Source organism: Camelus dromedarius, chromosome 14 (assembly GCF_036321535.1).
Source record: "Camelus dromedarius isolate mCamDro1 chromosome 14, mCamDro1.pat, whole genome shotgun sequence".
In the NCBI taxonomy this organism is placed as follows: Eukaryota; Metazoa; Chordata; class Mammalia; order Artiodactyla; family Camelidae; genus Camelus; species Camelus dromedarius.
Window position 1 is genome coordinate 3855510 of NC_087449.1, and position 27334 is coordinate 3882843.

The window sequence follows — 27334 nt, forward strand, 5'->3', positions numbered from 1 at the left end:
AGGGCCTGGGGGATGTAGAGAACGTGAAAAATAAATCTGCTTTATCCTACTTGTGTCAGACCAATAGCATTCTTTGCACCATCCCTCCCCATTCATTCATTTATGCTTTGAATGCATCATAATTTTAAAAATTAATTTATTTTTTAATTAAGCTACAGTTAATAACAATGTGTCAATTTCTGGTGAACAGCACAAGGTCCCAGTCATGCATATACATCCATGTATTCATTTTCATATTTTTTCAGAATGCATCGTATTAATGTATTATTCTTATTTTATTTTATTTACTTGTTTGTGCTCAAGATTTGACGTCAGATCCAATATGAAGCCAACCAAAGTGATCCTTATGTGAGAAAAGAAAACACAATGTAGGAGAATGACAGGCTAATTGAGGAACTGTTGCCTTTAAGCACTAAGAGTGAACTGTAAGTCCAACTGACAGGATTTTCAGCCCATAAAATAATGGCTAATGACTTTGAATTATGTTATAATTATACAAAAATGCATACACTACAAGAAAGTACATTTGTTTGAAAAACATCAATCATTTATTTTAAGAAAAAATTTCTGCTATGTATTGGGTATTGAAATCAATATTTTTTACATTTTTTATTGAGTTACAATCATTTTACAATGTTGCATCAATTTCCAGTGTACAGCACAACTTTTCATTTGCACATGAACATATGTATATTCATTGTCACATTTTTTTCACTGTGAGTTACCACAAGAACATGTATATATTTCCTTCTGCTATACAGTATAATCTTGTAAAGACTTATAGACATAGAATACAAACTGGTGTTTGACAAAGGGGTGGGGTTCGTTAAGATACAGACTGGGAGTTCAAAATTTGTAGATAGTGACAGGCTTATGCAGAATAGATAAGCAAGATTATACAGAAATCCATTTTTCATTTATTTTTTAGGTGAGTATTTGCTAATCAGTAACATTACCCAAATTCTGCCATAAACATGGTCAGTGTACACAGATATATCCTCTTAATCATGTAGGCTGCCAACAAAATGTGGCCACAATGAGGGATTTCACTTGTCCCCTTGACTTGGACAGATGCCAGGGGCAGCTGATGAAGCTGCAGGGTACAATAAAGGGGTTTGATTCTAGCAACGAAGCAGAACACAAAGATTCAGGACAACAGCAGGTTACAGCTGGGAAGACTTATGTACATTTATAATTAACATGAAATATTTCAGAATTAACTGCGTGGTGGGTGTTTATATGCTGACTCTAATTTATACCCATAGGGTAGTTATTAGAATGTGAATGGATGAAATCTAGAAAAAAAAATCCTCAGATAAAGTGATTTTGTACAGGAAGTATTCTGTTTTGAATTAACAACATAGAGTTTGTTAACTGGCATGAGAGTCTTGGGCAGTAATGAAGTCGGCAGGGCTTAAAGCACGTGATGGGTTAGGAGAATTGGACAGGTTCCAATGCCCTAACATGAATAGGACATATGGCCGGGCACCCTGGGGCTCCTGCCAGTTGGGCAGCTCCCGGGTTTGCTCCTGCCCTGCTCCTCCCGGCTCCAGAGAGGACACACACACTGTCGGATTTTTCAGTCCCAGAGGACACGCCAGCTGCCCACGGCATCCACCACGAACTGGGCCGCTGCGTCACAGAGAATGACTACCCCCAGGGTGCAGACAGGCTGTTTGTGTTCTTGCCCGTGGCTCACTCAGCATAGACACACTAGCAGAATTAACCTAAGCCTAAGGAGGCCAAGGACACCACCGACACTGTCTCATTAGTCTCGCTTCCTTCAGCTCTTCTCCTGTATTCTTGAAGAGAGTGTTTTTTAATTTTCTTTGCATTTGTAATGAGTTCCTGCAACCATCTGCAACACTGAAGACTTTCCTTCATAAACACATCTGTGAGGACAACGTACTGCCCAGCTCACAGGCGAGGGAGCACTCGTGAGGAGGACTACACACACAGATCTGAGGGAAAGGTAGAAGGAACACAGAACTGTCCAGAGCAGCTCACTTGTTCCTGCACCAAAGCATGTGCAAAAGAATGGTTCTAATGCAGCCTTCCTGCAGAATGGATGAGAAACTACATGCATGGGCCTTGGATTCCTCCAGTAATTTAATAATTGTGTATTAATTTTCAGGTATGGGAGAGGCCTTTCACTTGGGCCCTTATTTTGAAATGTATATAACTTTATTCCAGAAATGACAACTTGTAAGTGAACATCAGAGTTGGTGAAGATTCCTCTTCCTTTGCTTTAATTGTCCTTTCCCTCACTCCCACTCCCTTCCTTTCTCCAAACCATGGTCACTTCCTGTCACCGACTCCTGTTACCGGTTTCCTATTGGTATACTTGCCATGTGCCTTGGGGCACTAGATGAGGCAGTGCTCATCATGCCCCCTCACCCCCTTTACCAGACCACCCAGAATTTCAGTGTGCTCAGGGCCTTCCTCTGCTGATACCCAGGGGTCTCTGGGGGCTGGACCAGTGGTGGGACTTATTCCAGTGGCTTTGGTCAGGGAAATGGCAACTCAGCATCAGCTCACAGCCATCAGGAAAGCAGAGCTATGCCTGTAGATTCCACGGTCTGTCTGCCTGCAGGCATCATGTTCAGTGAGAAATCAATCCTCATATCAAAAGCAGTTTTATCTTAAGAGACGCTCCTTGACCAGATTGAGGAATGAAGGTGGACATGAATGATTTGCAAGTGACGGGCTTTTTCTTCACTCTGTTAATTCATGTCTTGTGCTGTGAGTCACAGATGGTGGTGGCTTCCTTGCTGGGTAAGTTTCATGCAAGGGAAACTTGAGGAACCCAGAGAACATGGAGTAGCCCATACTTCAGAGAGGAGGGTGGCGAGTTAAGGCGGGCATGTGTGCACTTTCTGCCCTTGAGCACTAGTTCCTAAAAATGTGCCCCTTAGTTTGAGACCCCTGGGCAGCAGTTAACATGCTAAGAAAATGGGAATTGGGGGCCCTGCTGGGTGGCAGCTTGTGTGTTTCTTTACCTGTATTGATGGAAATCCCAGTGTTTATGTGGTGAGCTTTGTGGTGGGAGCTAAGTACACAGTGTGGAAGATCATTCCGGAGATGAGATCCTGTGATGGCAGGGGAGGCAACTGTAAATAGGTCATTTCATGTTCAAAGTTATATAACAAGTCATATATTATGAGGGCAACCTGGGACAATAGGCAGCTTGGAGGGGGGACGCCTCATCCAGGCTCAGGACATCAGTAAACAGGAGACTGGAGGGAGGTTCAGATATTAACACATAACAGGTAGTGAATGAGGAAGCCGGGGTGCGTAGAAAAGTCTGTGTTCTGTGAGCCAACTCCCAGAGTCAGATTTATGTGCAGTTGTGGAATTACAAGCATTTGATTCTAACCACAGGGGTCTTAATCCCTAGACAACTAGGAAGAATTCCTAAAATATTCAGTTGACTTTGAAGTGTAATTTCCTTTTGAAATCATCATCTTTATGAATTTGGGGTTGGTGTTTAGGGACCACATTAGCCAACAACCCAGGAGACTTCAGCTCATGGGTACCAGTTTCTCTTATATTTTCTGGAGATTCATGATAACATGTGCATATATTTATTTTTTTACAAAGTCAGAACTACAACTACACACGCTTCCTGCATATTTATTTTTTCTACTTATGAAAGATACACCTTGGATATTCCCCCTGTTAGCACAAATCAAGCTCCTCTTTCATTTCAGTGAGTGCAGAGTAGTCCTTTGTACATGTGTCTGGGGACTGACCTCCCCAGTATGTGACAACACTTGAAAGTTGTTTCTAGTCTTGTGGAATTTCAACAGTCTTGCAACAAACAGACTACTACATATGCCAGTTTCAATTTGGGTCAAAAGCTCTGTAAAATGAATTCCTAAATGTTGTCTTGCTGGATCAACAGTATTTGCATTTAAAAGCTTGATGTACTTTGGCACCTTTCGCATTCTCCCTGGCAGACATGAGACACAGCTGGATTCCTGGAACACTTGCCCGCCAGTGTCCTGGCCAACCAGGACTTTCTGGCCCATCTGAGAGGTGACACAGTTACTTCCTAATTTTACTTTGAATATCTTTTAGAGTCAGTGAAGTTTTTTTTTTTTAACTTTTTTTATTGAGTTATAATCATTTTACATTTTGTGTCAAATTCCATTATAGAGCACAATTTTTCAGTTATACATGAACATATGTATATTCATGGTCACATTTGTCTTTGCCTCGAGCTACCACAAGATCGTGTACCTATTTCCCTAGCTTTACTGTATAATCTTCTTCATCTCTTCTGCATATAGAGTCAGTGAAGTTAAACACTTTTATTCACTTTGCATATTTTTGCACATTTAAAAATGTGGTTGTTGCACTTTGCTCACTGGCACTGTGTCCCCGACGGCAAACGTACGTCCTCTTACTGTTTTTTTTTTTTTTTTGCTTTCCTTAAGGCTTTTCTATAATTCATCATTGTCTTCCAGATTCTTTTCCATTTCTTCAAATTAACTAATTCAATCCATTTTTTTGTTCTTTTCGACATCAAGCCCTGGTAATCACTTTGGTAACTCTTTGGGAATCATTTTTTATGTTTAAACTTTCCTTGAAGAAAACTACCATGACACATATTTTTTAAATGAGCTATACTGTTACTCTATTCAAAATAAGAAATCTTCCAAAATATACTTAAGAGGAGTTCTCAAACCTTCTAAAAGTCTCCCTGAGCAATTTCAGCCACAAGCGAAATACTGAATGAGACCCAGGTTGCAATTCAATGTATATGGTTCTCACTGAATCAATGGCCTGTGCTATCATGGAGGGGTAATTGTTTCTGGTTCTTTCAATGTCTTCTTTTAGCTTATTTATTTCACTAGTTAATGCCTCAAACTTCTTTTCAAATCCTTCTGTAAGTAGTTCTTCTTGCATCTGTGAAAACGAGACAATCCCACTTGAAAACACCCGGGGGTCAGCAGTGTGTGTCTAACAGCTGCAGCAGCTAAACACGGGTCTGTTTCTCTGTCCCCAAGATGCTTTCTGATGTTTGGCCAATATTTGCAAACATTTGGACCTGGGCAGGGTTTACAGTTTCCCACGGTCCCTCAGAACAATCTAACTGGGTGGGGAGGCGTGGGCCAGATCAGGCCTGAGAACTGTCTCAGTGATGTGCTCCAGGACTAAGAATGCACTTTGGGAAGGAATGTAGGTGAATTGCAGTTACTTCCTATTGCCCTGGGGTAACACGACCACACATATTTCACAGATACCAGCAACTGCTGACTCTCTTTTGAACACTGTCACCAGACTCCAGTTTCAGACAAAAAATGCATTGACTCGAGATGCGTAACATGAGTCAGGTGGACCTGGAAAAAAAGGCTGCAAATTGTAGAGCTTTCAGCCTCCAGTCCTTCCTACAAGGCACAATATGGTTCTTTCAGGGGCAGGTCTATTTCATGTCTCTGATGGTTGTACTGAAAGTCATAAGAATCACAGGGCTGAAGTCCTGTTCACATGGGGGCAAGTGAGACCCTATAGATACCACAAATAGCAGCCTAGGAACCCAGGTCATGTAATTTGGACCCTGTGAACCCTAAGACTACAGGAAGTGCTGAGACTTACAGACATAAGCCTCCTGCTTGGCCCACATCACTTTGATGTTACAATGAATCAAATGTCTTTGGATTTCCCTGTGGGATCTGACTTTAGGTAGAATTTCTGCTCCTTTCTTCCCAAGGAGCTGGGGTGTCATCCATAAGGTGTTGCCCAGGCCCCTCCAGACCTACCTTCAGCTTGTGCTCCAGCACCCACTCTTGCTGTCTCAGAAGGTCTTCTCTCTCCCTATCCATCTTCTCTTCCAGCTGCGCTAGGTTCTCCTTGAGGCTTCGCTCCTGCACCTCCAGTTTTTGCTCTTGCTCCTTCAGTTTCTCCTTTAGCAATTCTTGTTCCCTCTGAGCGGCCTCCTTCTGGGCACGTTCAGCTGTTTAATAAGAATTTTCAAGAGGGAAGAAATATCAGTTATGCTGAGCTGTACCCTCCTGAGCTCAGCCACTAAAGTGACTTTAAAATAGCTGGAGGGAATCTGAACACGCCTTCTTCCACATCAGGAAGACATGCTTCAGCATGGGATGGAAAGGCACTGATCAGACGTACATGCAACCCAAACTCCCAGAGTTGTCTTCAGACATATCAGAGAGCTCCCACAGAAGGAAAAGAAGTCCCTGGTGTCTGGAAGTGTTTGCTGTCACACCAGTCAAAGAGCAGCACAGGAATCACCTTCCCATCTGTGGGCTCATCCCTGCCCTGTACCTGCCACGGCCTTCTCTGCATCTGCGAAGGCTTTGTCTGCCTGCAGGATGGCTTCCTCCATTTCTGCTTGGGACTGCAGGAAGCTCTGCAGGACCTCGTTTGCCTGAGGAAGCAGCAAAAAGCAAGTATTTGTCAGGCAGCCAAGTCTATTGCAGGGGAAATTTTTGTTCAGTAAAACTACAGATTGGACACTGTGAAATCTTCATTTTTCAAAGTATCCGACAGTGTCACATATGTCAGAGTCATGTGCAGCTCTACAACCAACCATCCTCCACTGTTTGCAACCGCAGTACCTGCCCATCATTTTCCTTCTGAATAATGTTCATCTAATCTTTCTCTATTATAATTCCATTATTTTTAACTTCATCTTGTAGCTTCTACCTCCCCTTCCAGGAAGCTTTCCTGAGCTCTCTTCTGAGCTCTGAATTCCTGCTGAGAACATGCCACTGACCCACCAGCTCCACCACTCATGGGCTGTGTGATCTCAGGCAACTATCATTTTCATGCAGCATTTTCTCAATTTCATAATGAGGATGACAGTGGTACCACACCATGTTTCTGATTATTAGATTGATTGTCTAGGCAATTCAGCAAAGCAGAAGGACCCTGCGATCACCTCCTCTCACAGGCCAACTAAAACACAAGTATTTGCAGAACAACCATCCACTAAATAAATAAATAAATAAATAAATAAATACAGAATCTATCAAAAAATATCTGCTATAACTGAAAGCACAAAGAAGAAACCACAAGCATTTGTAGCGTAGACAAATCCCTTCCCCCGGGTTGTTTATTCACAACTTGGAGAATAAAGAGAACTGCACACCTTCTCCCAGATGAGCGAGGGGTCTAAACCCCAACTGGGCTCCCCAGTAACAGCTCTAGCCCCAGGAAGACCAAGGAGGGTAGGCCAGTGGGGCTCGCTTCCAGGAGTCCCACAAGGATAACAGAAATAACGACTTCTCTTTTGTTTGCTTGTATACTGCTTTTGTTCTGATTGGTAACAGGTTTTTCAAAATGTTTTACTCAATTATTTATTTTTGAGGCGTATCATTGGGTTTATTTATTTATTTATCTTTTGAGGAGGTGCTGGGGATCAAACTCAGGACCTTGTGAAGGCTAAGCATGTGCTCCACCGCTTGAAGTCTATCCTCTTCCCCTTGAGCTATATCCTTCCCCCAAGACTCATCCATAATTGGTGCACACGAAACCTCACATGGTCCTGGACCCAGGACCCAGGACCCAGGACCCAGGACCCAGGGCAGAAGTGATAATTTGAGGAGACTGGGTCAGATCTACCTGCTGATTCTGGAGAGTGTCCCAGAGAGGCAGAGGGCACCTGCAGCTCACCTTGGGGACAGACACTGTTGGCACCATTTTGGGGAGCTCCTTCTACCTTGTGGACATGGTGCTGGCAATCACCATTTTGGAATTTTCTCTCTAGCTTTTTAGCCCCAAGATCCATCACCACCCTGACCCAACGGTCTGCAGGTGACCGTGCTGGGACTCCTGAGGGCAAGCACCTAGATCAGCACGGACACAGCCCCAGCCATCAGCAGACAGGCTACCTTAGGGCCTCCTGAGCCCACAGCCACCTCTACACGGGATCCTGACCAAGCCCCTCACACCAGCGTACAGGCACAAGACCTGAAGCCCTGAGTGCACTGCCCTCCAGCCAGAGACCCCGGACCCAGCTCCACCCACCAGTGGGAAGACACCAGCCACAAAAAAGACTCAGTCCTATACCCCGCAGAGCCTGCTCCCCACAAACAGGCCAGATCCTGCCAGAGAACCAGCTGGGCTTGGGCTCTGCCCAACAAGCAGTTCAACACAAGCTTCAAGACACCCCTTGACCCAGCAACCAACTTTGTCAGGAACAGATTCTAACCAACAGTGACCCAACACCTGCTCTGGCACCCTGGGTCCGGCACCCAGACCCCAGGACCTGGCTTTGTGCTCTGGGTTGGCTGATATTAACCCTGTGATATGGCCTCACTCACCAGTGGGTGGCCAACATCCCAGCATCTCCTGGACCCTTACTCCCCTCACCAGCACCCAGCACTATAGCCCCCCAGGGCTCCACAGTCAGTGTCCTGGTGACCTGGTCCCAAGCAGCAGATAGTGGCCTCTGCACAAGTCAGAACCTGGCAACCACATGAATTAACACAGACCCTCTGACTCCAATCTGCTGTTTTTTCAATCCCCTTACTCCTCACCTTGACTCCTTTCCTTGGCAGCTGCATATAGTTCTGTTCAAGCTTGTCCCTTGCTTCTAAGTAAAACTTGTGTCCTCCAGGAGCAAAGAAAGTTCCTTCCATAAAACTTTCCATCAAGGGCTCTGAAAGCTTCTGGAGCTCAGCCTGACAGTATTTGACAGATGCCTCTTCATTCTGCAACAAGAATTCTTCCTTCTTTATTTGGATGGTGACCTGCCAGAGAAATGTGGGGAAATCCGATAAAAATAACCTGTTAGAAGGGAAACTCCAACTGCGTTCCTTTAGAAGAAGCAGTCTGACAGCAACTGGGTGCATGAAACACAGGATAATACACATGGAGTCAGGAGACTAGTTCTAGCCCCAGTTCTGACCAGCTCTCTGTGTGCCTTGTGGGAAGTCTCTGAACCGCTGTGGGCTCAGACTCCACACCTGTGAAATGATGGGGTTGGCAGGTGTGATGTCCATGATTCCCTTAACTGTAGTAGGACTAACAGCCATTCACCCACAACAGAAATGAAATTTTCATTATGAATGGAAGTAGAGTTTCTTCTGAAAACTTGAGAGCTATGGATAAGAACATGTAATTAGCAAGTCACTTCCCTATTAATGAATTAACAACACACTCCCCAGAGTTCCGAACTCTTCATGGATTCTTTTCTCATCAAGGATTTGAGTGTGTGAAAATATAAGAACAGGCTTTTTTTTGCGTAAACTTATTAATTACAACAGAGCTGGCTTTGCTCTATGTGAACTAAGATTTTTGCAACTTGTAGGATGGTCGAAAATCAAAGTTTCCATAAAGGTGACTATGGCAAGGAGAATTGTGATCTCCAAGGATTGTCCCCACTGGTGTCCACACTCTGCAGATTCCCCGGACCTGTGAATACAATGAACACTCATCCCGTGTTTAAATTATATTACACAGCACAGGCTGACTGTATGAAATGGAGATTACCCAAGTGGACATTACCTAATCACAGGCCCTTTCAAAGGTGTTTTCTCCTGTTGGTAGCAGAAGAGGAAGTCAGAGAGATCAGAAAAGTGGCGGCTGCAATGCACTATGGCTGGGTCGAAGACGAAGGGCTGTTCCTTGCAGCTTCCATGTGAGGACAAAGCCCTCATCTCCAGCCACAGTGCACTGAGACCACCCACGTGCCCTGGGCTGGGAGCTGACCTGAAGGAACGGAAGCCAATAAAAGTGTGTTGGTTTACACTGCTAAGCAGAGGGTAATTCATGTTTCACAGTCCAAAATAAAAGCCCAACTTTTAGGAAAAGGATGGACTGTAGCCCACAGACCTTGCCAGTCATAAGTATCTAAACTCATTTTATGATGAGTAGCACATGAGCCATGGGGACAAAAGAGGGAGTCTGGGATCATTCCAGAAGAACAGATTCAGGAAGGAGACCTTCTAAGGCATGTTACCACAAGCTTCTTCTGGAACTCCCGCTTGTCATCCTTGAAGGAGTGCTCCATGAAGACTGCGATGGCTTCCCTCTCGCAGGCCACGTGCACGTCCAGAAGCCCCTGCAGTGTGTCTGTGGGGAGGGTCATGCGCTGGGCCATCTGCTTTCTGTAGTGGGCAACTGCCTTTTTCACGGCCTCTGAGTTCTCACGCTCCGCCAGAGTCATCACTGCGTTCTCCAAACAAGGAACTGCCCCACTGTTGATGGTGTCCACATAGGCCACCGCCAGCGTCCCCAGCCCTAAGTGACACAGGATATTTAGGGCAGCAAATTCAGTTCTTACCTGTTTGTTTGTTTGGGTTTTTTTTAGCTTTAGAGATCAGCATTCTAAAAATCACTAGGCTTTGACTGAATTTATTTTTCTTTCACTTTCTTCTCATCTTCATCTTGTCTTCAGCCTTGTCTCCTCCTTCTCTTTCTTCCATGAATCCTCTTCTTTATAATAACATCACTGTGTCTCCTACTCACTCCAACTTATGATTCTCAAATGCATCACATTATAATATTAGGTGAAAGATCTCGAACAATATATTCAAGGGTCTCCAAGAACATCCTTTCCCAGTGTAGTAGAATAAACAGAACTAATTACACACGTATGTAAGATACACAGTTTGTGCACACTATTTGTAATAAAAGTGTGGTCCCCATGTAAAAGTGTCATCAAGAATTTCAGGACAGTGGCAGAAATACTAAACCAAGCAGGGCCCATCTCAGAACAGGGCCCCGTGTGACTGCCCAGGGGGCACGTGCATGAAGCCAGCACCGGACGTGAGACTGAGTATGCATTTGTCATTCACTCAGTGAGTCTACATGGTTCATGACCTGGTTTATTTCCTCATTCATGCAAATTCACAGAAAGTCTTGTGTATCTTCACTTCCAACACTTATACCATAAGACGTCTCATCAATGTGCATTTTTCCTTCCTTAACAGGAGTCTGTCCTTATACTAATAGTGTAATAGTATTATGAGAGTTGACAGGCTTCAACAAACTTTATGTAGGAAAATTTTAGTGAAGAAGCATGCATTTCAGTGTGTGGCATGAACATCTACTTTCCCACATTACATACAGAAGGAAACACAATTGCTGACAAACCCAGAGAGCGCTCACAGCTCCATCACACACTGACCCACAGAGGGAGAGGCCGCAATGAAAAACTCACCTGCCCCGTTGACCGTGATCCCCTCTCCTACCGTCTTGGATTTTGCATGGGTGAAGATATAGGAACAGAAATCTTTGCACTGCATCTGAAAACTCTCATCCAGTTGGTCATCTGGCACATCCTCCATATGGACTAATAGTTTTCTGGAGGTGACAGGCCGGTCAAAGACAAAGCACTTCCGTTTTGGAAAGAAACTCCTGATCATCTCTCTGGGCATGTTGGAATTTTGGATTTGGGGATCCTTGCCTGCAGAAGTGGAGAAAGAGCAAACACTGAAGGAACAGCCTTCAGGTCAGGGGGTGAGGACTTTCCTTTCCAGGGAGCTTTGCATCCCTGTAGCTCCCCTGCCTGTAAATCTCCTTTTATTGAATCATGCAAATTGAACTTATGCTTCTCTACGCTGGGCATGGAAACCTCCCTCCCTGTTTTTAATTTTCTTTTGTCTTGCTTTTGGTACAGAGCTAAGAGTGTAGGAAGTGCTTCTGAACAAGAAGGAGAGGATCTGTTCCAAATGAAAAAACTTATGATTATTTTCCTCAGTTCTTGCATGATGTGCAGCAGTTCAACTCGTTATTAGACTTTTCTACAAAGTTACATTAATACAAAACTTGTCAGAAATGTATTTCTGACATGACAGACCCTGTGACAGAGAGGAAATATGGGCGGTAAAGTAACATCATGGTCAGGATATATATGACCTTGCTGGGAAGATCACATGTTGAGAGCAGATAATACTCAGGACACTAAATGAACAGCTTTATAAGATCAGAGTCAAAAAATACACATGGTGTAAATATATTTGGAAATGTCTTCAGTGTACACCCTCTCATGTTGAGACCAGCTTACGAGAAGCTTGGACCTCAGCAGTCCTCTGCATTCTTTTATATTGGACGTGACAGTATTATACAGAGCATCTCTGGGCATATGACAGCAGTTCAATAAATGTTTATTGAAAGGATGAATAAATGATTAAATAAACCAAATGCATATTGCTTTTGGGTACCACCATTATCCTCTCTGCTAAATATAAGTTGAGAAATTAATTTATTATATCATGTGTCGGGCAAGGCTCTAGAATGAAGTGTGATGTTATGAGAAAGAGGAAACGAGGCATTGGACAGTCTTCCTGGAAGAACATGACTATGCTGTTTCTGAAATTTTCAATGTACAAACAGCCTGTCTATGAGGGATGTGGCTATATGGGCAAGTACAATGTACAGGGCAAAGAGTATTTCAAAGATTATTTCTTTTGTTTACCTTGTGATTCTTTGTTAACCAATTTCCGTATTGATGAGCTATTCTGCACAGGAAAGGAGAAGCACTTCATATGGAACATAAATGTGTGAGCCTCGGTTTTTCATGGCATCAAGTTTCCTGAAATCATTTGGTCTAATACTGGATTCCAAATTTCCTCTGTGAACTTAAACTCTGACCACTGGGGTTTTTCCACAAGAATAATGACTGGAGCCATGACATTTGTCATTCACCCAGCACAAGTCCAATCTCAAATAAAGACTGAGGTCACATGCTGGGTGGCAGGGCTCTGCAGACCCCATGACCTCCTGACCCCCCCAGCAGCCTGGCCAGGCTCTGATACCTGGAATCAACCTCAAGGCATTCTCCAGGTACTCATCTTCAGTAATGGGGTGTCCATCAAACTCCAGCTCCAGCATGAAATCTCGCACAATCCACACGAAGTCGGGAAAGAAACTCACAAAATCAGCTGAGTCCTCTCCATCATCAGAGCTGCATGGGGATTTTGTCCTGATCAGATTAGTGAGTTCGGTCACATAGCTGGGATCTTAGCTAAGGAATGAGAGGTGCCCCGCAACACAATTTCCAGATCGCTCCACAAAACAAGTTTTATCAGAATTCCTCTCTGCCCCATTTCCCCTTCTTCTCAGCCATGAGAACGGAGTCATGGGAAAGGGAAGCAGCCTTAGTGGCATTTACACCGACTCAGTGAACTGGACCTGGGGCTTCCGGTCCGGGAAGGATACTGCAGCTGCTCCAGGGCCTGGTGGTTGATGGTGCTCATGCTGTTGTAGACAAAGCAGCTGCTCAGAAGCACGGCCAGTGTGAAGGTCCATGAGTCGCTCTTGGAGTCACCCTAGAAAGCAGCGGGGTCCCCACACCTCATTCTCTCATTCGCTTGGTCATTTTCTGTCAGCTGTACCGTAACTCAACATGACGGCAAATGACATAAACTTCAAAACAATGCTAAACCCAAACCTTTCCTATGATGACGTGTTCCCCTCTCAGGGCCTCAGTCGCATTAGCTTTTAGCAGAACGGAATGACACCGTAAATGTCTGTCACGTGTTTAATACACTGCCTGGCACATAGAATCTAAGCAATAAGGGAATAATGATACTTTTGCAAATTTCTCTTGATTATGGCCCGCATTAGGGACACAAATGCCACTTACCTAAACTCATCAGCTGTTCATTGTGTGTCTAGAAAACACCAGATACTGCATTTGCTTGTGTTGCTATAAAGCTCCACAGGACAGTCCCTAGCACCAGTGACATGGCTTTCTAGAGGGGCCGATACATGTGCGAACATATAAGTGTATCCAAGATGATAAACTGCCTGGAGTGGATCCTCATGTTCTCATGCGAAGGACAAAGATCGAATGAAAAAAATAAAATAAAATAAAGACCAAAGAAAAGTACTCTGAATTCAGAGCCATAAGTCCTTTTGTCTGTCAGAGATGTGATGGCATTCAGATGAAAGTAACTGGGCTTTAAAAACTGACGGGACGTGGGTTTGTGGAGAGAAAGGGCCAGTGCAGATGGAAGGACTGGGAGAAGTGAATCAGTACTGCTGGGAAATGCGATCCCACGGAGGAATCACAGGGCTAATTTATTTGACTGAAGTGGTGCTCCTGGCGGTGCTAGGAGATGGTGAGGCTGAAAACAAGATGAGAGCAAGTCCTGAGTGGCCTTGGAAGGGAGTCAGATCCTATCACGACATGTAGTGAGGGCAGCAGGTGTTCGTTTGCTATCAGTTTACAATTTGCTATGTTCTAGTTCCTTGACAAATGCAATGAGGTAAGAAGAAGAGGGTTATGCCAACTACAGACTATTAGGAACTGTAGGTCATCTTTGGTTGACACCGAGGTGATTCTTGAATATTTAAACCTGAAAGTTTAAATTCAGAATGTCTGAATTCATATCACAGCTCTTTTCTGCAGTAATGAAAGCTAAAGTTTCAAGGCCACTAAATTTGACATAGACACAGACTAATATAAAGGGGAAAAGATGACTGCAAGCAGGAGTGTAAAATCCGATCTTCTACAATTACCCCACATCAAGTGCTTTTGGGGGCCAGAGTGCACTATTTATACACGTCATTGATGAATCTCTCCTCACAGCACAAATGCTTGGACTAAAATTTTCATGACTGACCCTGATGTGGCTGAACCTTTTCTGGAGATAATTGAAATAGCGTATTTCATTGAAACCCTATTTTCCAGATTTCTGCCTCTAAACCCATTAACTGCAGACATCTTAACTTTTAGAATTCCTTGGTCGCATGGGTTACAAATTCCAGCAGCCTGTGTACCCAAATGAGCAGCAGGGGTAGGTTCTTCCTTTCCGTACCCATGGTTCCCTGTACTGGTAACTCTGTATATTTCTTATCTCCCCAACGAGGCCCTGGGCCCAGACCTCACTCATGGCTATGTCTGTGGCACTGAACACAAGCCCTGGAATTCTGATGCCCAGTAAGTCTTTGCTAACTTGGATCTTTCACCCCAGTGTAAAAAGTAAGATCTCTCAATAATACTCAAAGTATTTAATTTATTATAGAATAGATTCAAGGGATGAGAATTTAACCTCTTATTCAACATTGGGTTTGCAGTATATAGGAATATGTTATAAAATTTAAATTGAGAAGGGAAATTAAAATGTAAGTGGAAGGGCAGGGTAGAGCTCAGTGGTAGAGTATGTGCTTAGCATGCAGGGGGGCTTGGGGTCGAGATCCCTAGTACCACTATTCAAAGGAAAAAAACAAAACAATCGCCTCCCTCCAAAACTTAAAACTACAATAAGTTAAAATATAAGTGGACTATCAAGAGCAAAGAAGATTTTCTGCTTTACCTTTTCCACGTCACCCAGGCCTTCGGTGTCCAGAAGGACCAGGGTGTGGCTCTCCTTGGAGGGGTGGGGCACACACCACATCCAGATGCCCTTCGTTTCAGACCTGACCGTGGAGCCCAGAGAGAAACCTGCGAAGAAGAGAAGAAAGCAGGGCGCAGTGACAAAAGACGGTCCAGGCTGAGCACGGCTTGCCTTGGCTACCCTTGTCTGTACGTGAAAGCCTTTCTGAAAGGGAGGTTCCTCCTTTTCAGCAAGAACAGCAAATCCAACATCAAGAAATACTTCCTGTCACTTGTTCACCTCCTACCATTAATGGCTCAAACTGTCACATTCTGAGATTAATGTAAACTCTATTAACCCTTCTATTTTTATCTGACACCGAAGAGCTGCCTTCCTCCACTTTCTGATGGAGATGAACCAGCGTGGATTAGCAGCATGTGCCTGGCTTTTCTTCCACCCAGGTGACCCACAGTGACCCAAGGCCTCTGCTCCTCTCTCTTGGTCACATATCCTTTCATTTAGATCCACTCAGTAGCTCTGGTCTTTGGCACATTGTATTATCCACTCACTGCCTGTCCCCTCAGGCTGTAGGAGTTACAGTGGCTGCCTGGCTATTGCTCTTGCCACTCCCTTGATGCCTCCACCTTCTTCACTAGTTCACTCTCCCTTGCTGGTGCTCCTGTAGCTGTCCTGCCACTGAGCATCCACAGTTACCCTTTAAGTGGATCATCGGTGCCCTTCTAGCACCTTATGATATGTCAGCTTTGCTAGATTCTTTTCCTTCCCCTATATTTCTGGATTTCCCTCCTTTCTGTCTCCTCCTGAAAAGCGATGAATTATTTGTTCATTGACTCAGGATATAATAGAAGGGAAAGCAGAAAAGACCTGTCAGAAATTTTCATCTATTTTGCAAAGCCTTAAACCCACAGGGAGAGATGCAAAGTGTATGCCTGAGACACTGCAGGTAATGTATCTTGTCCAAGATTTATAACATCTGTCATCTACCAATGCCGCCTTCACCTGAGAACAGAAATGGATGTGATGGCACACCGAGGGGAGCGCGGTTCAGCATGGCTCAGGCCCTTCAATTTCCACACATGGTGTGTTCTACATGGAGGGGCTATAACACCTGAGATGATATGCACTATTCTACATCATAATCGTACTTCACTGCTTGCTGATCAATGCAGAGCAACCTGACCATTCCCAGGAGCAAAGATAAGGTGTACCTGGTGCTCATCACTGTCAGTAAGACAGATAAGGACCAGAAAGAAGACATCACAAGGAGAGAGTGGTGACCTGCTTCTGCTCACCATCTTTGATTGGGCACAAATGTATGTGTGTGTGTGTGTGTGTTGCTTTTCCTGAGATATGACTGGTGTGGTGGGCCACAGTCCAGGTGTTTCAAAACACAACTAGTGTAGGGATATCCTTCGTAAGGTAAATGACTCCCTTATTGCCTGATATTATCTCGAATAGAATAAAAAAGAACATTGTTGAAACTCCTTGATTGGTGTATTTTTCTTAGAGTTCTCAAATCTTAAATCCCTCAAAAGGAAAAAAAACAAGACAATTTTGTTCAGCCTGGGAAGGAAAACTCGTTGATTTGTGGTCAAGAGTTCCTCTAAGAGAAAGACAAAATTGTGAGTTTTGTTTGAAACCAATGAGAGATTGCAAAGCAAGAAGGAGAGAAGAATGTAAAAAACTAGAGGGAGAGAAAGAAATAGACATAGAGTCTGAGAGAGACAATGAGACATTCCCGGGATCCTTTGAGTTTAGTGAACTGATGTCCTATCCCCTAATCCTGAGAGGCACTGAGCCACAGAAGAGGACGTCAGGAAAGAAATGGTGAATGTTTCTTTCAGACAGAAATGCTCAACAGGATGTAGGCAGATGGTCCTACAGATCAATAAGAAACAAGTAGGCAACTTGGTAGGAAAAACCCCAACTTCTTGAGATAGGAAATGTAAATCACAAATAACTGTGTGACTAGGTGCTCAAATTTAATTGTATTGAGGCAAATAGCATGCGACTACACACACACCACATCAGCAAAACTTAAAAGTGTTTTACCAATTTCATGAGGATGTGAAGAATTCTAAATTACTTCTAATAACTATACAAATTGAATAGGAAGCTTAAAAGTTTGTTCAATACCATCTAGAAAGGCTGAAGACAGAAAGGCTCCTTGACTCAGCAAGTCCACATCTGGGCACATCACACAAAGAAGCTGTGCACATGGGCACCAGGATACAGACACAAGAACTCTCACGACAGCACCATTCATGAAGCAGCAGAGCTGCACGTGATACAAATGTCCATCAGCACCAGTGGGTGAATACACCATGGTGCCCTCTGCCAACTGCATGCTCTTCAATCAGTGAAAATAATTATAGACACATATGATGAACTAGATCGACTTTGTAAACAACTTAGCGAGAGTATGAAGCAAGATCCTAATTTATACCAGCATGCAACTTCCTATACCATGTCCAAGCTACATTTCAGAAACATATACATAGATTGTAAACTCATGTTTACACAGGAAGCCTGAAAGAATACAGCACAAAAATCAAAATATTGCTTAGCTGTAGTTAGGGTTTGATGCAAGTGACATGGGCTTCTGTGGGTTGGTGATGTTTTTTTTCCTGAACTGAGCAGTGACTCAATAGATAATCCCTTTGCTTTATCGACTTTATTTTATATATATAATATACATATATTTATGCCCTCTTCTGCATGTGTTCTAGTTCATATATTAGAAAATACTATGTAGAGAAAGAGAAAGTATAGTTTATGAAAGTTTTCCCATGAAATAAAGCCATAAAAAGGGGTAGTAGCCCCACTGAGATTTGGGATCCAGGGATTTTGCTGTCCGTTCTTCATTCCATTCCTTTAAAAAAAAAAAAAGTACATATTGAATAGTGTTTCTGTGCTGCTTGAAATGCCCCTGTGGTTTAGGACAAAAGTGATGAAGGAGAAAAGAAGAGAATACTGAATGCAAGAGAGCCCCTGAGCAGATGGCAGTGGATGGGATCAGGACTAAGGAGGTGGGTAGTTTGACATGTGTGGGAATTCTCTGTTAATGGACAAAAGAGTAAATTTCATAAAGAAAAGGGTATGAGTTTATAAATTTGGTGGTGAGAGTTTGAAGTCCCCTTCAGTGGGAGGGGTTAGGCTCTTCCTGAGCAGGACCCTGGAGCAGAATGCTCAGCACCTGCATTATCCCTGCTTCCAAGCACACGGCCCTGAGCAGCCCTGAGCAGCACTCACCATGGTTCTGTCCCAACAGGCGGTTCATCAAGTAGGACTTTCCCGTCCGATATGGCCCTACAATGGCCACCACCACCACAGGCTGAGATATCTGGTTGAGAATCTTCAGTGCTTCCGGATTTACTGTCATCTGGCTGTTCTGTCTTTCCACCAGACAGACAGGATTCATCATGCTGGGTCCAGATGCCATGGGAAGCTGTAACCCAGAGCAACAACTCAGTAGAACACAGCTCACCTCTCATGGTCACACAAGTCACGTGCACGTGAGCTTTCTGCTTGTGGAACTTATATCAATTTTCTATGTTTTGTATGTTTTCAATAATAACTACTAGGCTACTGTGCCAAGGCCGGATACAGGTAGCTTATGAGAGCTCTATTAGCTATACTCAGATGAAACCTAGAACAACCTTGCCAACATGACGCACACAGTGAATAGCATGAGAAAACAAGCCACTGATGATGGAGACCTGACACATCTCTGAGGTTTTCTTATAATATTATCTGATGGGTATAGGTAATCAGGTTTACTAATTTTAATTGTTGTAGGAGGTACTGGGGATTGTACCCAGGACCTCGGACATGCTAAGCCTGCACTCTACCATTTAAGCTATACCCTTCTCCCAGTGGAGACTTGAGAACACTATCACTTTTTGAGTTATTAGAGGCAGAAAGGGGCTTGAAGGAGCTGAGGAGTGACCAGAGAAGATTTCAGGAGTTCCAGAATGACTTGGTCACTCAGTAACTGGATATATATTTATGGAGAAACTACCGTGTGCTGGACACTGTTCTCGGTGCTTAGTATCAAACAGTGAACAAAATGGATGCAAATCCCTGCCTCCTGGAGCTCCACCTAACAGAGAAGGCAGATACTATAGAAAGTGGAGGAGCAAAACACTAATTGTCTATTAATTATGGTAAACGATCTGAAGAAAACAACTAAGGATGGGACAGAAGGTGTTGGTGGTAGAGTTTACATAGAGGGTAGTCAGTGAAGGCCTGAGCCATAAAGGGAAAAGGAATATGATCAGGGACCTTGGTGAGGAGAGATGCAGTGGATCGCTGGGAGCAGGAATGGGCTGGAGGAGGTGTGACTGTGAGAGAAAGAAGGATAGATGAAACACCCAGCTCTCCCTCAAACACAACAGGACAGATCTTTGTGCTACCTACACAAAGTCGTGCATGCAATCATTAACTTACTAACTGAAATGACAGCACATCTTTGATTATTAAGGCTGATAGGGGAGAGAGGCAAGCAACAGGGGCATCTGCCTAGATCTGTCAGAGTCTTACATCTGGGCCAGATTCTTCTTAAATGATTCCAGCACGATGATCGGGTGTTTTATGATACTCAGATTGAGCAGTCAGAGAGCTCTGACTGTCCCTTTAGTTTCTTAGAGACAATATGAAGCAACAGTCACACCTCCTTGTACTCCAGTAGCTGTGTGACCACCAGAAAAATTCATTTCTCTGGGTCTCAGGTTTTCCTTCTGTAAAATGGCAGCACTATATATATATATGGTTCATTAGGGTCACTAGGGGAATAAATACGTCAGAATGTTCATACTGCTCCTAAAAATCATGCTGGTACCAAGTTAACCCTGAATAAGTAGTGTTTCAAAATTGAGTATTCAGAATGCCGAAGGCAGGGTGGGTCACTTCTGAATGAAGGCGGAGGATTGGCTGTGTCCTGAGGCAGTGGCATTTCCCTCCCTGGGTGCAAGCAAGTGGGACATCACATGCCAAGAGGATGTTGAGCAGGCCCGGGAGGCCCGGCTGTAACAGCTGAGAGGGACAACTCCGATGGAGAGCGGGTCTGCAGTCTGATTGCCAGGGTTCAAACCCAAGAGTTCAAGTCACTTACTGTCTGTTGAGACCTTGACAAAGGAACTTGAAAATTTAAGCCTCAATTTTTATCAATATCATATGGAAAACAAGAATTGTTGCCTGATTCACTACTGCACAACTGGTAACATGTAGGTTCTCAGAAATTTAAAAAAAAAAACGTTTCCTGCATTAATTTACTCTTTCAACAGCAAGTAAGTTAGACAATGTGTTAGGCTGTGTCAGTGCATTCTGTGAGCTGTCTGTTGCCAAGAAACGTAAGGTATATACAATCTTTTCTTACAAAAAAAAACATGAATTTGTTTAACACAATTCCTATCTATAATTTCTCTTTTTTCTATAGTGGATTGGGAGAAGAGATGGGGGACTAAAAAGACCTTTTACTTCTGTGTTATGTGAAAATTAATAAATGGAAATTTCACTCAAGTGGAGGCCAGAAGGGGGCGCTCCCATGCGGCACCACTTGTCAGTTACAGAAATACTTGTCAATGACAGGCCCCCAGGGAAGAATCATCAACAGGAAAGGCATCAAGACCAGTTCCCAAAAGGAGCAGGTCTACAAGAACTGTCCACCCAGACACCTCAGCCAATGAGAACCAGTCATCATCTTATTTTTCTCCAATGGACTTTTTTGAAAACAATCCATCCCAACTTCCTCTTTTTTCTTTATTAAAAAAAGGTTCTTATTCTTTGTTTCTTGGACTTGCTTATGGCTTTTGCTAGAGCTTGCTTGTCCCAAATTGCAATTCCACTGCTATGCTTGAACAAACCCACTTTTACTTCAAAAATAACTGGTTGATTTTTAAGGTGAATAAGCAAGAGGAATTCTGGAAGTCACTATTTAGATTGAATATTGATAAACTTTTGTGTAACAGTCAATGAGTTTACAAAGATGTTGTTTTTAATTCAGACTATACTGAGGTACAAAAACGAAGAACCCTTTTAAATTTGAAACTAAATAAATAGAATAGTGCTACTAGATGGCAGAAGATGATCAACACTTTGCAAAGATTATTCCTGAGAGTTGCCTGGGGTGATGGTTAAAAATACCACATGCCCTGTGTCTTCAGCAATTACAAAGTTACCCTGAGGCAGATCATGTGTGGGCTACTCATTACAAATAATCCACGATAAACAAACTTGCTTAGACTTACAGTTACATTTAATAGCTTCTAACTGAGAGCCACATTTAACTACTGCACATAATCCAGCTCTGCAGTATTTGGAATAGCAAATGTTAACACAAAACTAATCCAGGGTCAGTCTTTCAGGATGTAAGCTGTCTATATGTCAAGGGCCATCTTTTCTCTGCTTCTCCAATGCCCAGAGGGGCAGGGGCAGGACCTGTCTGAGGTGGGGAGGAGGGCCAGGAGGGAGGGACCTGACTTGGTAGGGACCCCATCCAGCGCCTCTGGGAAGAGGCTGGTGAAGGGTTATCAGTGCTAAAAAGGACCTCCATCCTCTTTCCTCAGATGAGGCAGGACACATTCTTCCCTCTCACATGCACAGATCTCTGCTGCATTCCCGGACCCAGGACACTCCTGGCAGCTGCCCTGCATCCACACGGAGCCGCAGAGCCAAACCAGCCCAGCGCCAGACCAGCCGCTTTCCCTCCCGCGGAGCTGGCGCCCCAGCCACCCCGCCTGCAGCGCGGGGTCTGCTCTGGGGGAGTTCTTGCTATGCTTGTTGCTAGTTCATGGCAAATTGCAAGGAAGCTGAAGTTTAGGAACAAACTCACGTGGCGCTGGTGAAACAGAGCGGATCAAATTCTCAGCTGCCCTGGGTGCAGGAGAAGCTCCTCTGGCCTTTGGCTCCTATGGAAATGGATACTTCTCTTTAGAAGATGAAAGGTGAGCTGGGTGTTAAAGCCATCCAACCAGCTTTCAGTCTGGTTTACAGGAAACGAAAGCGAAAGGACAAGGCCATTTCTAGGAAGGGCAAAGACTGTCTCCTTACTTCCTTTATTTTCTTTCTTGCTTGCTTTCTTGTTTTCTTTCTCACTTTCTCTCTCTCGCTTTCTCTTTCTCTTCCTTCCTTTCTTCCTACATCCCTTTGCAGGCAGGAACTTGGATGAAGTCAGGGAAAGACAGGTTTCACACCTGGCTGAACAAACCCAACATTGTCTCTCCTACATGGGTTTCTTAGGTGCGTCCTTGACCCAATTGTGAACGTGGGGCCAGTAACAGTGGGACAAGAGTGTTCAATAGTCTGTCACTCACGGGTGCTTTTTTGAGGAAAGGAGCTTATTAATTTTTTTTATAATTTCAGAAATATTTTATGTGCTCATTTCCTTTCTCTTTCTTTGTTAAGAAATGTATTGTTTTTCAATTAGTGATTTTTCTTCATTAGCAGTACATGTGTCTATAAAATCCTTGATTTTATAGCCCAGACATATTCACTATTATTTTGTCATACAATTTTTTCCTTGTCTTTGTCTAGGGTGGATCCAGATTTGGTGGTTGGTGGTGATTGAGATTCCTTCTGAATTGTTGTGTATGTTTAAGGTGTTATACTTACGTAACACGTATAAGCTTGATGTCTGCCATTATGGCACCAGATTCATTTGCCTGAGGAGCTGTGAGTCAACACGCTGAGACACTGAGGTTTGCAGCAGAGAAAGGGTTTATTTGGGAGGCAAGCAAACAATGAGGCAGGAGAACAAGTCTTAGCTCTGCCCCCCAGAAGGGGAGGTGCTTGGGATAATGATGGGATAAAGGAGCAGGATGGTCTTAGGCTTTGAGAAAAAGTTGTTGGAAGTGAGGGAAAGGTGAGCTCATTGGTTTGTGTGCAGGTCTACTTTATTTCCGTTCTTCTTCATGGGATGCGTGTGCATATTCATGGGGAGTTGGTGTGAAACAAGCAGGCTGGGATATAAATAAGTCACGCATGGGACAAGCAAGTCTGTTCTGTTCAGAGTCTGTTCAGCCATATTGGTACCAGTGGTTTCAGTCACTTTGGTTGTGTTACAAGAAGAGGGCTTAAAAAAAAAGAAAGAAAGAAAGAAAAAAGAAAGCTGTCCCTTTATCTGCTGTTCTGTAAGATGAGCTCAAGATTTGTTAGTTACCAGCTCCTTTTACAGGTTTTTAACCATCAGGGATGTGGTTTCATCACCACATCTGTGTGTCAGAAGGAAGGAAGGGAGAGGAAGGCAGATGGGCTACAGTCGCAAAGATCCACGGCCAAGACTCTCCCAGAGCACATGCTCTGGTGCACGTTCCATCCGTGGACTTGTTCGGCTGCACGTGCAGCTAGGTGAGCATCGTCCTTAGCTGGACGGCCACAAGCTCACTTTGTAAAATACACTGATACAATATTTGAGCTTCAAAGCTTGTTATAACTAAAAGTATATGCAGCACGGTCAGGAACATATTTTTCTAGAATCCTGAAAATAAATGTGGCATATTTAAGATTTGAACCCAAGCTGAGAAAATGACCACAGCCTTATAATTCCTAAGCCACCATGATCGATTTAGGGAGAGATGTGGCACATGACCCAAGACCAAACAAAGTTAATCCTTTCTCAGTTACTTGGATCCAAGGGATTTGTCTCCCTCCCTCTCTCTCTCCCTCTTTCTTTTTCTCCAGGTCTTGGTCTTGTTTGTCTCTCAAGCTGTCTTCTTTTCTGTTTCCGTTAACTTTTCATTGTTGACAATGAGGATGTGAAGATGTGTTTTGAGATGAAGACTGAAAGGGCACTTAGATATGTTTGTCTTTAAAGCATGATAGATATTTATTTACAGAGGGGGAATTAATTTATAGTCTTATTTTCAGCTTCCATTTTCTGTAATTGCTTCAAGAAAAATACTTTAAGGAATTGTATTCCATAAGTCTAATTCCCAAAAGTATAATATTGGAAAAGGATGAATGATTAAAATGAGATTCTAAACTGAAGGTAGTCAATTAGGCTGAAATTAAGGGTTTTCATTGTCTATTACTTTAACTCTGAAAAAGTGGTCCAGCATCTGATTTTAGACATTGTGCTTATTAGTCACCTAGTGCACTCAGCTTGGTGTCTGGTGAGAATCCTGCCAGAAAGAGCCTCATTTTCCCATCCTGCTACTCAGAGTTTAGTGAAGGAACACAGCTGGGGATGCAGCAGCGTTGTCAGCAGCTCACACTTGAAGCATTTTCAGTTCAGAAATCTGAGTGCAGTCATTCAGGTAAGGAACATGTGGATACAAAGGAATATTGGCCCTCTGGGGATGAGATTCATAAGCTTGGGGGCTCTAGGCTTGGAGAGAGTGGCCAGTGGGACAAAATGTTTGCTAAAACAAGACAAAACTGAAGCACCTTGTACATTGCTGAGCACAGAAATCAACAAGGTCAAAGAACAGGCACTCAGAAATGAACACAATGTAAGGCAACAGAGCTGGAGTGCTGATCTGGCTGTAATAAACATGTCACCCTGCTCACAAGCTGGAGTGCAGTGTATCACCTGAGGAGACTCAGTTGTAGTGTGTCTGGGACATGAGGTAGAGGGAATACTGAAATGACAGTTTTCTGCGTCTGTCTTGGGGTGCTAAAGACAGATGTGTATTTATACCTCCTTTACACATTTGCAGCACTTGTCAGGGAGGGTCCATTTTAAGGAACTTTGAGGAATGTTTAATTTATCACTTGGGTGTCAGAGCTCACTGTAGGACTGATTGTGCTCAGGGTAAACTCTCTTTAGATCCCATTTATAAAGCGGAAATATTATTGCTGGTTTAATGTTTCCTTTTACTAGGAGATGAGGGTTTACCTGATCAGAGTTCACAGACTACTATTGCTGAATGGGGGTGGGGAGAAGGTGTCCATTAGAGCTACACTGAAAGGGAAACCAGGATCTAATGCAAAATGAAAGCTCCAAATGCCTCTGCACTCATCCACTGCAATGGGGTCTCATTCAGTGCGGTTGGCTTTGTTGGGTTTAATTTGTTTGGATCTACACATCCCTCATGGGGGGTGTTTAACTTCTCACTCATCTCCACTAGGTTTTAAGAATATGGGAGCCTAACAGTCATAGTACAATTATAGGCATATAATGCGAATCTTAAACTACATGACCAGCTCACCTAATTCCTGCATGAGAGGTGGTGTAGCTGTCTGTCAGTCAACCTCTCTGTTTTGTCTTGGTTCTTGCTTGGTGAAGGGAGCAGAAATTGCAGCCATGACCTGACAAGGATCTACCCTGTTTAGGCACAAACTTCCTCTCCTTCAAAGTATTCCCAACACTTCCATATACTCAGCTGAATTCTGCTATTTTGTGCCCTTTGGGTCTGTCCAGTACCTGATAATGATAAAAAGAAAAACCAAGGAAAGTCCTACTTGATAAAGCAGCCAAATTTGGAGGAAAACATATACATTTCTCTTTAAAAGTATGGCTTTTCAGTTAGCTTGCTGTCTGTGCTGGTAAAGACCATAGCAGTATGTCAACATATCCCTCCCAAGATGAGCTTTTTCCCCAATTCTTAGGGATGAGTTTGGCCACTTCCACAACACAGAATGAGCCCACAGTTGTGGGACATGCATTCCACTGGTTCTACCACAAATCACACGATTCAACACTTGCTTTCCCAGCAGAGCTGTGGAACACATTGTTATAGAGGCAACTGAGAGGTCAGTTTGACCATGACTTCTGTGAGGATGGGGTACCATTGTTCTGGATAAGGTAAATAACTTAAACCCATAGTCATGATAGTGTTCTGTGCACCCAGTAGGCATAATACATGGGATTGGAGGCCAATGGCAGAATGACTAGTAGTCCCACTCAGTATCACTTGTGGTGACATCTTTAGGGGTATTTGTGCTTCCTGATCTTGAAAACCTTGGGTTGTGGTTCCAGAGATCCTGGTTCCTAGAGAGAGAGAATATTTCCACCAGGGGACGGACTAAGGGGCCAGTAGGCTACAGCCATGCTGCTGCCTGTTCTCTCTGGGCATCTTGCGCCAATAGAGCAGGCACAGGAATGAGTCAGTGTCCTTGGAGTTGTCATGATAATTGACTGTGATCATCATGAAGAGGTAGGATTACTGTCACATGATGGGGGCAGGGAGGAATATTTTCGCTATAATAATAACATGTAAGTCCCAAGGTATACATTTACCTTCCCAGACCTTGTTTTCCTAAAAGAAGAATAAAGCCATTGTTTGTTTTAAATCATGATGTGTTAGGAATGCATGTTTTAATTCTGAGCTAAGCAACAGAGTCAATTCACATCTTCTAAAGAAACAGAAGACAAATGGAGGAATTAAATATATTCAATCTATCTGAAAGAAAACAGAAGAGAGAAAGATAAACTTATAATAGGTCAAGCAGAAGGAAAGTGTGAAACTATATAACATACAGAAGCATATAAGCAATATAGAGTAAATAAAAGTGAAATTAATGCAACAGGAATAATGCATGATATGTACATAATATCAACTAAAGCATATGTTATTCTTGAGAAACATGAAAATACAATGCCATGTAAATGTCATACATAAAGAAAGGGGATTTATACATTACAGAAATAATAAACAAAGCACTGTAGAAATAAAAGAAATAGTATCATATAAAAACAGAAGTGTTTACAAGTGTTACAAGAAAACAGAAATCATAGTCTGTGCATGTAATATACAGCAGCATATAAAAGTAGACTTAAAGAGAAAAAAAATCCTGTCTATAATAATATAGAAAATTGATGAAAGTTCCAGATTACCAGAAAGACATAATATTATTATATTTGTATGTACTTTATAATTTAGTCTCCAATAAATTAAGAGGAAATGGGCAGAACTAAAAGAATAGTTAAGACTACAATTTTAAAAGCACACTTCCCCCACTTCTATGATTGATCATTAGAGCAAACACACGGAATGAATAGTGAGGTTGGACATTTGTAGAGGAGAATGAGCAAAACTGAACAGAGATTTCGTATATTGATAACTGTGATCAAACACTGTAGAAAACGTATTTTTTCAAGTTCAATAATTAAAGTCAAGCCGAGTATACGAATTTACCAT

General features: G+C 43.1%; 1 protein-coding gene across 4 annotated transcripts in view; it reads right to left on the reverse strand.

Annotated features, from left to right (window-relative positions):
• Positions 1-525: 525 nt before the first annotated feature.
• LOC105102711 (guanylate-binding protein 7) overlaps positions 526-27334 on the reverse strand; it is a 123892-nt gene continuing 97083 nt past the window's right edge. Inside the window, exons 1-11 of one of the 4 annotated variants that reach the window (XM_031465540.2) lie at positions 22087-22247; positions 18507-18702; positions 15234-15361; positions 13132-13241; positions 12729-12925; positions 11132-11377; positions 9929-10209; positions 8505-8717; positions 6289-6391; positions 5766-5959; positions 526-4911 (exon numbers count right to left, since the gene is read on the reverse strand). In XM_031465540.2, the coding sequence (XP_031321400.2) occupies positions 4672-4911; positions 5766-5959; positions 6289-6391; positions 8505-8717; positions 9929-10209; positions 11132-11377; positions 12729-12925; positions 13132-13241; positions 15234-15361; positions 18507-18696 (1902 nt within the window). In that variant the 5' untranslated portion in view covers positions 18697-18702; positions 22087-22247 and the 3' untranslated portion in view covers positions 526-4671. Of the gene's footprint in view, positions 4912-5765; positions 5960-6288; positions 6392-8504; positions 8718-9928; positions 10210-11131; positions 11378-12728; positions 12926-13104; positions 13242-15233; positions 15362-18506; positions 18703-22086; positions 22248-27334 lie in introns of those variants that run through there. The other 3 variants (XM_064493367.1, XM_031465541.2, XM_064493368.1) reach the window with 3 other exon arrangements.